Source organism: Ylistrum balloti, unplaced genomic scaffold (assembly GCF_031769215.1).
Source record: "Ylistrum balloti isolate Yb309-2 unplaced genomic scaffold, AGI_CSIRO_Ybal_v1 Utg369946, whole genome shotgun sequence".
In the NCBI taxonomy this organism is placed as follows: domain Eukaryota; kingdom Metazoa; phylum Mollusca; class Bivalvia; order Pectinida; family Pectinidae; genus Ylistrum; species Ylistrum balloti.
In genome coordinates, this window is record NW_026782051.1 from 27,571 (window position 1) to 40,280 (window position 12,710).

At 36.1% G+C, this 12,710-nt stretch overlaps 1 protein-coding gene across 1 annotated transcript; it reads right to left on the reverse strand.

The window, feature by feature from the left end:
• Nucleotides 1-9,571: 9,571 nt before the first annotated feature.
• Nucleotides 9,572-10,291, reverse strand: LOC132547301 (uncharacterized). Its single transcript, XM_060211069.1, has one exon. It carries the CDS (start codon nt 10,289-10,291, stop codon nt 9,572-9,574), a length of 720 nt encoding a protein of 239 aa, XP_060067052.1.
• Between the last annotated feature and the right edge of the window lie 2,419 nt (nt 10,292-12,710).

The window sequence follows — 12,710 nt, forward strand, 5'->3', positions numbered from 1 at the left end:
TGACTGCGGAAATTGCGTTATTACATCACTACGGAACATGCTTTCAACACAGAAATTGTTGATATCACGTGTTTTAAATGCAAAATGTACCACGAAGTAGCGTTAACGCAAATTTAGCAAGCTTGATAATTTATATCGTTTCATTGTCTTATATTGTACTACAGACGTGAAAGTATATGCCTTAAATTAGATTAAGTGTTTCCTTACATAGAATAATTTCGTCCATATAGAACAGTTCTTTAAGTGTTTCCTTTAATGGAATCCATATCGAATATTTCATTAAATGTTTCCTTACATAGAATAATTTCGTTAGTATCGAATATTTCATTACGTGTTTCATTAAATGGAATTATTTCACAGGTGAAAAACACGTGACAGATTCTTAGAGTACTTCGTCATATAATAGATGCGTTTGTGTATATGAGGTTGCGTGTGAAGTTATTTGAAATATTTTTCTCGTCAATGATGATACCTTCTTTCCGATATTAGTGCGGAAGTTCCCATTATGATTTTGTCGACAATCTATATAATTTTAGAATAAATTATTAAAATCATTCAGGTTAAGTAATAAACTTTAGTTTTGAAATGACGAATTAAAGAATGACAATACGAATGCCAACTGGATAAGGACAATATCATTGTGCGTTACTTTCCATAAGGTTCATTAATGACAATTAACATCAAACAAATTTGATCTTTTCATTGTTTATCATATTACAAAGGGAGGCAACTTTAATTTGCTTTTATTACTTGTAATTTCCTATGTTTATACATCACCGTCATTTCTCAGCTGGCAATACACAATATATAAATCTGACTTACCTCAATCTTGTCTTGAAGATGGCAACAACATAAGATAATACGAGAATGTCTTTAGTTTATAAAGAAAAATACTTACTTCTAGAGTCGCACAGAGGAAAGGTTGTCGCATGTGTGCAAGATAAGTTGAAAGGGTCAAGGTGTGTGTGTGTGTGGGGGGGGGGGGGGGGGGGGTAAAAGTTAACAACAGCAATGCTATAATGTAATATTAATCATCTACAGAAGTACAATGACGTTAACTTTGAAATGAACAAAGAACATTTAAAAATATAAAATTATTATCAAGATACATGTAGCACATAACATACTACTGTCAATATCCACACATTACTTTAGAAAATGTTACAATGTTTTTCTTGTCTATTATATGAAAATCTTCAGTACTTTCATGACATTCCAATTATCTTTAGCAGTACATAATTTCTTCAATATTTCCGAAGTTTATCAATTGTTTCGACAATGTTTACATACCTTGTTCACAGGTATGCCCGGCTGTTCCCTTCGGACAGTGGCAGCGGTTTGGAGATATACATCTCCCTTTGTTTTTACAGGTCGGAGCACAAATCGCTGCAATAATTACAACGTCATTGTCAAGTAGTGTTCTTCCATATCTTTATATACAAAGTATCATAAACTAATTTGTCAGTGCATCTGTAAAAGTCCTGTTAATAATGATACATTTTACACATATATCAATAATGTCAGCTTGTTTAAATGATTTCAAGAAAAATAATATGTCTGCTTGTGTACATTATTTTAAGCCTTCATTTCATCATCAGGTAATTAAAATTTCTGAGAAGGATTTATGTTTAATTCATTGAGTTCTTTTATTTTCAGCTATATTTCGCAATTTTAACACTTTTCAAATATTTTGATCCCACAACATATTTTCTACGTATATTAATATCTTAGTGAAAAACATGTTTATATTTCATACACAATAAAAAATCATCTTGTTATACAAACAAAGAAAAAACACGAATCGACGAATCGAAATAGCCCTGTGTAAACCTTTCTAATACATGGGGTGTTTTGGATACGGTGATATTCGTAAAAAATCGATACAGACTGGATTCCCGATCAATATCATCCTCAATATAAAAAATAGCATACAGATATTCCTTAATTTCTTATAAAAGAAATGTAATATGTTATGTTTGATTATTTTACTATGTATTTATCAGACATTTTTTAAACATTCTTTTTTATTTTGGAATCATTTTTGTAACATATACATACATATATAAAGAAACATAGGAAAATAATATACACAGCATTCTCATTATTATTCACACATACAGATACACGCTTTCTTACACACACCTGCAAATCACATTTTTATACACTTATTGATGTCCTTATTGAAGTAAAACTACTTCTTTTTAATTATGTTTACACCCATATTATTCACAAAGACACATTTGCATGAAGAAACAAATAAAGGAAAGAAAGAATGTGAAAGGAAAAGATTTGAAGTTCATTTCATTTCTATATATGCTGATTTACAACCCATATCTGATATTATGAATTTCTTTTATATATAAAAGAACAAGGTAAGAAAGAGCTTGAGATTTGGAAAATATCTTTGAAGAGAGATGTGTAAAGAACTTAAAAAGTTGTTATTAGTTACATATTTGGCAAATTATTAGGCCTTAGTGTTTACTATTAAATATCAAGTTGAAAGAAGTTTCACCACTTACGTCAGGCATAAGTAAATTGTGCTTTTGCAAGATCATTTTGAGCATTTCAGCAAGTTTACGTACGTGTATGACAGCCGGAACCTTGGTATCCAGGACAACATCGGTATCTGATTTGTTTTCTATACCGAGTCTCGTGCGAACTTTAAAACAAAGCATTTGTTACACAATGTATACATAGCAAAAGGAAAAACCATCACGATATAAATCATTGCTTGAAGTAGTTTTAATTCCTTGTAATAGAACCACTTTACATCAACGATTTCAAATGCATTTCAAAGATACTTAACCAAATGGATCTCTCGCCTTAACAGACATTTGTTAGTATGAAAAATGTCAATTTCTTCGAATATGTGACTATACGAATATTGTTTAGTTTTTTTAAATTTCAAATCAAAAATAAAGAATTTTCAAATCAAACCACATGCACACACACAGGTTACTCACCATTTCCACCACCAATGTGGATCACAAACCGATGTTTGATATCTCGAGGCATAAGTGTAGGCACAAGTCGACCTATCACAGAAATAACCAATGTTCTAGCTAAAAACCATCTACCCAATCATCTATACGTAAGTAAGAAACGAGAGGTCGACGATTCAAAGCGACAGTCAGGAAAACTAATTAAAAACTGAGACCAGAGATATAACCTAAAATCAAATTCAATAAAACTGGGGCAAAATACGCACAAAAGAAATATTTACACGGAAACTCATTACAGGGAAAACGGAGAATAATACCAGGTGTTCCGAAAGAGTAAGTCTCCTTTGCTTCATCGACCACGCTTGCCACGTATATTTTGGTCAATATAGATAGCGATGTCAGGTTCACAAATGAGAACAAGGTATACAACAACGGAACCACCAGGCAAACTAACAAGCATCACACACGCCCGTTTCGTTGTACAAAAATCTCGAGCTTAGCGACTGATAAAGAAAAAATTCCTTTATTCCATTTCTGGTGGGTATATACGATAGATATGGTGAATAAATCTATCGTTATTTGAAAGTAAGACAACATCAATACACCTTAAAACGAAATCGATGAACTTTGCAAGGTATTTGAGACTTGTTTTGAAAAGCGTTGACTGAAAACAAAAGCAAGTCAGCTAACAGAGAGACACATAACCACGCTTTTGATTGCCAATGCCGTCGACACTGACCAATCACAAATAAGAAAGGCTAAGACAAAGTCTCTTTATTATTTTGGTTTAAGTATTGTAGATGGTATCAATTAATATGACTGAAAATGATATGTTAACAATTACAAGGCAATGTTTTAATTTGGGTGACTTGTATATTGTTTAATGATCGATAGCCATAAAGTAGGTTTTATAATCTGATGTTCAGGACAATAAAAAATATTTACTTTCAAGCTTTCAAAATTTAAAACAGTACCTACCCGTGACATGATTCAATATAAAACATTACTGCCATCAGAAGTAAAAGTATTCTTCTTTCCATTGTTGCATGGGCAATGTAGTTACAGAGAGACAAGAATGTTGTCTATATCAACAGTTATACATAGTAACTTGTTTGACGATAGTCAGTAGTTTATAACCTCGATGTCAAGGTAGGTCGGTGGTCTATTATAGGTTTCCGCGGCTCTTCCTAGTTCATGGGGTTAGGGGGTTAAATCATCGAAGATCGTGGTGTTCTGAAGACATATCAAAACTACGTTTATGTACATAACAATTGTACTTCCCCGTTAATAACGACAAACCAGGTAGAGAGGGTATATGTATAGTATGGATGTATATGTACCTTGTACTTTTACTTCCTCGTTGATAAAGACAAACCAGGTAAAAGGGACATTTACTTATTTACTCCCCCCTCCCCCCCCCTCACCCCCCCCCCCACACACACACACAGCAGGTAAAAGGGACATCCTTATGTAAATTGTACTGCCCCGTCAAAACCAAGCCGTCACTCCAATTACGTCATTTAATCCCCCTCCCCCCACACACACAGCAGGTAAAGGGGACATCATCCTGTATGTAAATGATACAGCAATGACGTCGTCAAAACCAAGCCGTCAGTCCAATTACGTCATTTACTCCCGACCTCCCCCCTCCCCCAATCCCTTAGATAACCTTTTTGTATCAAGCTTTCGTTTTAGAAACTCGTGTCTAGTTTGGTTAGGCGATTAATATAAAGTGATTTTCATTGTACTGATTTAATGACCATTTCTGAATGATGATTTGAACAGTTGTATCGTTGTTTTCTACCATTACTTCGTTATAATATATACATATAATACATAGCCATATCTCGTGCCTACAGTAATGTGTATCTTGATACATAATTCTGTTACACCTTGTATTTTTCATTTTAGTTCCGAATTCGGAGCATAGTGTTTCCCAACATTGTTCTGTTGTCAAAGACGGTCGAAAAGCAATGTCTTATTTCTCTGATAAGAAGATATTAACTGGCATGTTTTACAAAATCTATAATCGATATTTTGTTGAATCATGTTTTATAATGTGATCACATAATAGACATGTACATATCAATCAATGAAAACAAAATGCCAGTCGTATAAAATACGGTTTTGATAGTGAGGTTTGAAGGAGTAAAGAAACCATAATAAGGTCCATCCACCGATGTCCTATAAATGCAAGTCTTATGTCCTTTGGTATATTAGTACCACGGTCTTCGAATACTAAGTCCTTGGTAGTACATTTAAAATTAATCACTTTTCTCGCATTCACTACTGTACATTTGCATATAATTGCTTATCATGAACCCGTTTGGATCTTACAATTTCAATGACAAAGACTAGTTCATCTTCTATTAGAATGACCATCGTATGGTTGGAATGAATATTTACAAAATATTATTTACAAAATATTTACTTATATTTTTTTTCTAGTAAAAAATTAGATGTTATCTCAATTCTCACAATTCTATGAATAGTTGTAACTTAAGTATCAGATTTACAAGTACAATCAATTTAATTAAATTGTAAACATATTCTGATTCTTGTAATATGAGTTTTGCCTCCTCTTTCCAATGTGTACTCAGTATTTGTATATATGTATATATAGTTAATAATGGCTTAACATAATCCATTATCAATGTCATAAGATTACTCGTTCTTTTTCAGAAGATCTATATTCTGATTTGGGTCACCACAATTGTGCTTCCGGTGTAAACACAGATGGTCGAGAAACATGTACTAGCTGACAAATGGCAAACAGCTGCAGGTAAATGTGTGTCCAAGCGACATATCGTCCTCGTTCGTAGTAAAAACCATGCGCATATTTGTCAACACAGGAAAGGTGAACGCTTTGCACAAGCTTGCAATTTCCAAAACTCTGTATTTTGGTAATGGGTTAAGGGGGCCTGTTTTAACGATTCATATGATACAGACTAGGCTATTACTGATAACTTGATTGAAGATTTGTCGATATTAGATGTGTGTTATGTTCATTGCAAAACATAGAAATCAATATATGTTGTGATGAACCAAAGAGTTCATGATAAATTCATCTTGTCCAATTCAAGGTATCAACCCGTCTCTAGCCTACTTTGTGTATGTGTAAACCTATATTGAATATAACCAGCAGTAGGAATGCATTTGATTGATACTTCACTATATAAGTAATCCTGGCTTTTATCCATCTTGGGTTTTTCTTGACTTACTTATAGATTATACATCATCACCTGGCCGCCAGAAATATTTTCCTAACATCGTCACCGGAAGCAAAAGTTGCAGGATTCGGCCCGACAAGGGAAACAGAGCAGCAAGATGACGATAACGGAAAGGTCATATAAGCTATCATTATCAGAGATACTGGAATGAAATCCAAGAGTGGCTTGCACTCTGATAAACAGATTTATTTATTATCAAATAAATCCCATTATCAGAGATAACGAAGGCATATGATAAATTTCACATCACTTAAATAACCTCTACAAAATAAATTTGACAATATAGTGTTTTTGTTGTGGTTGGCGATTGTGACCATGGCTTCGTCACCAAGAGGTTGCCACCCAAAATTGGGCTGCTGGGCCGCCTCAAATAGATAGATGCGACAAAATCTGTTAATTGTAAAATTTTCAAGCTATATACAGAAATGACTCTATGAGCAGGCGTCATTCTGATTAACTGTAATTATGTTAAATATATATACTGTATAGATATTATTCCTGGTGGCGACCTCTAAACCGCCGCTACAATCACTAAACGGCAAGTAGAACCGAGTCTTTTAACAAAGTGTGTTACAATAATACCATATTCCTGGTCCTTACTGCCACAACGGAGTGAAGTCATGACGATGTTTGAAAGTGATCCTGACAAGCCCAGAGAGACTGCATATTCCAGACACACACCCGGCAATAAAATAATAATAAAAAAAAAAAACAGCAGCCAGCAGAAAAACAAACTTTGCGGATGGTGGGAGGTTGAACAATTGACTGCCTCTGGTGTAACCTTCCCGCCAATGTGTAAAAATGATAAAAAGATGGGAGATAACTCTGATTATACCCGATCCAATAGGAATATGGGAGGCAACTCTGGATAGCAGATACTGGTATGACACCCAAGAGTGGCTTGCACTCTGATAAACAGATTTATTTGTTATCAAATAAATCCCATTATCAGAGATAACGAAGGCATATAATAAATTTCACATCACTTAAATAACCTCTACAAAATAAATTTGACAATATAGTGTTTTTGTTGTGGTTGGCGATTGTGACCATGGCTTCGTCACCAAGAGGTTGCCACCCAAAATTGGGCTGCTGGGCCACCTCAAATAGATAGATGCGACAAAATCTGTTAATTGTAAAATTTTCAAGCTATATATACAGAAATGACTCTGTGAGCAGGCGTCATTCCGAATAGCTGTAATTATGTTAAATATATATACTGTATAGTTATTATTCCTGGTGGCAACTTCTAAACCGCCACATGGGAAGGACCACAGATAGAATCACTGGTGATCTAGGGATTCTATCCCCAAACTTGCCACCGCCACCGGAAATAATAACCGAGAAAATTTATGGAAAATTGCAAACTGGCAGAACCAAATACAAGGTTACAAGTGAACAATTATAGGAATTCCCTGCGTAGTATTAATTGTCTGAAATTGACAAACTTGTACTGTTCAAATTAAAAATGGCAAGTTCCTGCTACCAGCAATATAGTAGCTAACAGACGTTCAAACTAGCAGTAATATCCCTGCAACCAGCAATATAGCCGCCAAAATTGTTCAAATTGGCAGGAAAATCCATGCTAACAACAATATGTAGCAGCCAACAAATGTTCAAATTTGCAGGAAAATCTCTGCTACCAGCAATACAGCAGCAAAATTTGTTTTTCAAACTAGCAGGAAAATCCCTGCTGTGAATGACTCTGGGCAACCCTTACATATTGTTGCAGGTAATGGGTAGCCAAGCAGCCAATACCACAATCGCCATTTAAACATTTTCTGGGATAGTTTAAAATGAAATAAAGACCTTGCTGCAAATTATGCAGAAAAAAGAAATTTCTTAGCTTTGACAGGTGGACCTTCTAAAGACAAGGCAGAGTTGTCACACACAATCTCTGGATATTTTATATATCTTCCCCATCTGCCTGATTGACAGTAGCTACTCTGCTGTTTATACGTACCCTAAGCTTATTCAAATTACCCCCTGGCCTTTCATATCTCTACTTTCTTGGAAGTATTCGAGACCATATGATATGAGTTTGTGGTAACCGAGCCCGAAGAATATCCAGTGTACTCAAAATGTCATGTCTTAAATGACCTTAGGAAAATCTACCTACATCATTACCACCACAATGAATGACTAAAACCCGAGGGGGCGGTTCATATGTGAGCATTCTTTCAACGGGATTTAAAACTTGACTCCAGCGCATTCCACTTTTACCTTGCCATAATTTATTTCCATAGCGCTGGAGAACCAAATGCACCACTTCTGAAGAAAACTTGGAATGCACACTGAATAATAGAGGAGCCTAGCAGCCAAACCTGATACTCCATATCTGCAAAAAGACTTATTCAAGGTCAATTTCACCGTCAAGCTTACAATTAAATCTCCCTTTAAGTATAATTAGGTTAACTAGGTAAGGTTAAAGGGACCATTCAACACCCTAGTTTAACGGAAGGGATTCGTATGCAGGATTTGTAGGCACGAGATTCCCACCTTCCCAAATGCGTTATTTCATCTTCGGTCATGCCCAGCCTACTAGTCCAGAAAAATGGACCATTTATCTTAGGCCGTGCTATCATATAATCTTTATAATCTTTTTTGACTGGACAGGGTGACGCACCCGATGGGAACTCTATCGCTACCCTTTCATCTTCCTGATCAGCCTTTGAATGAGGCAACGCCAACTGCAGCAGGGAATCACCATGCAGCAATCTAACATTATCTCTCATCGGTGTATGTGTCCCTGTTCTCAAATTTTTCTACACCGATTCCCCAATGCGAAAAAAACACACCAAAATACGCTATTGAAAACATTGCTACAATAAGTTTTGACTCTTATGATGAAAAACATACTGCAGGGAGAGACTGCAAAATTTGTATAATTATATCAGGGGTTATGGGTAAATGAGAGTCTGGATTTTTCTTTAAGCGAGATATGCCTTTTAACATTTTCTTTATAATGAAATTTTCAGTTGGATTATTGACCATTAAAATCTTGCATTTAAATGCAATGGCTGATAGAAATGTTTGAACAGTGCTGGGTGCGATACCCGAGACAGACTTGAAAATAATATAATCAATTACCTGTTGACAGCTGGGGGGCCAGCTTTGGTCATTGAAGTGGCATTGTCTGAATTTTTCAAATGCCTGCAGGGCATGCCTGTATACTAACTGAATATTTGAAGCAAGAGATGTATTTAACAATCGGACAGCTTCAGTGTCGAGATTAATGCTTGGAATGAACTTGGAATTTTGGCTGGTTCCCGATCGGCTGAAGGAGCCAGGCGTCTGAACTTTGCAAACTGTAGGCGAGAAATAACAGGTTTTTTGCACCAGCCTTACACTGAATATTGTTGCGCATAATATCCAGTACAAAGGGGCGAAGCAAATGCATCACTCACTTAGACCTTGCTGATTTCTTGTTAATACAAGTGCACTATTGTCTATGTGCAAGGGAATTATGTGATTAACCATTGAAGTACCCCAAATGTGAAAGGCCAAAGCAACAAGGACCAATTCAAGAAATGTAATGTCTCGCAATACGCTAGTTCCCATCCAAGTACACCCGATGTCTTTGGAAATAAGCCCTTGCCCCAAGATGGCCACCCTTGCACTATCTGTAAAGAGTTGAAATTTGGTATTTGATGACCACTCAAGGTTGGGGATGTACGTTACACCATTGAAGCAATCTAGGAATACTAACCAAACCCGAATATCTTCCTTTAGTTCCTGGTTTAGACGTATATGGTGACGTGGATTGGACATACTCGATATAGCATAATAGAAACGCCTACTAAAGCCCCTGGAACTTGGTATGGCCAGGGAGCAGAAATTTAGGAGGTCTGTTAATGACTGAATCTCCTTCACTCTTGACTTTTTTCTTCCATACAGAGATTCAAGTGTACCTTTGAACTCTATTAGTTTAGCTTGAGGAACTTTGACAGACATTTCCAAAGTGTTTATTTCCAGACCCAAAAATATAAGGATTTGCACAGGGCCCTCAGTCTTTTCCCCCGCTAATGGTACACCTATCTCAGTACATGTCTGTTCAAACACTTGCATAAGGGTGTAACTATCAGAAAGTGTTAGATGCCCCAGCACAAAGAAAGTCATCTAAATAATGAATTATGGTGGAATTATTATGACTAACCACTCGAAAAATGTTGCAAATTTCTCAAATAAAGAACAGGATATTGAAAATTCCATTGGAAGGCAACGATCAAGAAAATATTATCCTATTAGCTTAAAACCCAACAATTCAAAATCCAAAGGATGAACTGGCAATAGGCGGAAGCCCGACATAATGTCTAACTTTGCTAATAAAGCACCCCGGCCCAGCTTACTGATCATCTCTATAGCTGTATCAAAAGAAGCATATTCTACTTTACATTGATCGGAATCAATAAAGTCATTGACGGTAGCACCTTTGAGGTGTGATATATGCTGAATTATTTTCTATGACCCAAGGTTTTAGGGACAAGGCCCATGGGAGAGATACGCAACGTAGAAAAGGGCCTAGAATCGAAAGGACCAGCAATACGACCAAGGTTTACTTCTTTTTACTGGCAGCCTCATACTCATGCTCATGAACAGAAATAAGATTACTACAATTAAAAGGGACCCTAGGATCAGAATAATTTAGGCGAAAACCGTATTTAGAACCCTCAAGTAATTCACTCGCCACAACACTCTCAGGATATGATTTAATTGCCGGCTGAACGACTGCTACTAAATCGAGGTGATTGGGCAGAATGTTGAGTAGATTGTGATTGGGCACCAAAACTGTTTCCTCTTCGAGAACCGTGTCTAAAATTAAAATAGCCAGAGTTATTGCTAGGTGAGTCCCATGTATGACAGTTGACAATGGGATGCCTACCTGAGCACTTTAAACAAAGGTGAATGCAAAAGCAATTGGACCTCTCGCATACTTTCTGGTAATTATAATCATAACACTAGAGGTGCTCATTTTGCCTACTTCCAATAGATTTATGAGAGTAACCAAAACCACGAGAAGCCTTGTGCATAAGTAGGAGGCAGAGCTCCTGATCAACAACACCCCATGAAATACTCTGATCCATAGCTTTTCTGAGACGAAACTGCTGATCGTAATCTATCAAGCCATTGCCTTCCCCTCTTGATGCCCCTAATCTTACAGTGCTGATATATTTTAACATTGCCGTTGCTTCATCCTGGTTGGCAGAAATATAAATTGACATAAAATCTAAAAAGGCATCCGTCCATGCCTGAATAACATTGATCTTTTTTCCTGCTTCTTTGTTAGTTATTTTGAGCTCCCCGTCAACCAAGTTTATTTTTTGGGGGTGCTCATCAATATTACCAGGATTGACTAGCATGGCTTTCAAGTCTATATATTCACCATTAATGATTTTTGCTGTAAGTTAGGTGCAACATTTGCCCCCAAGGAGTTATTGACACTTATAATTTGAAATGGAACCAGGTTGTCTGGCTCATTACCTGCACTTATATTCGAGGCAGCTGGATTGGCGTTAACATCAATTCGCTCCTGAAGCATCGCTTCTACCCTGTCAGCTATCAGTTGATCAAGCCGTGATGTTGAGATGGTCACCGCCTGTTCCGCTCCTCATGTGCCCCCTCCAAATCTGGTCCTTGGTCAGCACTTGGGTCTGGAGTGAGAAGAACACTACCAGCACTTTTACTAGAAGCCCTTCTTGCACGCTGACCTGGATCACTGGGATCATACGGTTGTGGACGTCGCCTTAGCCTCGCTGGATGAGTACCCCTGGCTCTTGGCATGTTTTGCTGCAATTAACTATGGCATACAAAAACTTAGTACAGTTCAATACTTAAAACTTACTATGCCACGTAATGACTGCGGAAATTGCGTTATTACGTCACTACCAAACGTGCTTTCAACACAGAAATTGTTGATATCACATTTGTTTTACATGCAGAATGGACCACGAATTAGCGTTAAGGCAAATTTAGCAAGCTTCATAATTTATATCGTTTTATTGTCTTATATTGTACTACAGACGTGAAAGTAAATGCCTTAATCTTATCCGTTTGATAATATTGTTAAGCTAAGCTAATTTACAAACCTTATACATTATCAGATAGATTTGTTATCTTCATAAATTCGTCCATATCGAATAGTTCATTAAGCGTTTCATTAAATGGAATAATTTCATCCATATCGAATATTTCATTGAAGTGTTTCCTTACATAGAATAATTTCGTCCATATCGAATATTTCATCATGTGTTTCCTTACATAGAATAATTTGATATTAACATGTATTCAAATGCGAAGTGATCAGATAAGATAAACATGACAATAACAAAATACCGAAATACAGTTCGCATATTGATCAAGCATTACCCGCATATCGTGCAGATTCTCATATTTTGTGTAACAGTTAATAAAATGTTTGTGCAAGGAACGAGCGGTCAAACTGATATAAAGAATTACAACATTAAATTAAAACAATTATATTAGATTCATAGAATAAATTGTAATCTTTTGTAATGAAAACACGTGACAGATTCTTAGA

What these genes read in the sequence shown, in the direction of transcription:
- LOC132547301 (XM_060211069.1), bottom strand. Translation starts at nt 10,291, where the DNA reads ATGACTTTCTTTGTGCTGGGGCATCTAACACTTTCTGATAGTTACACC.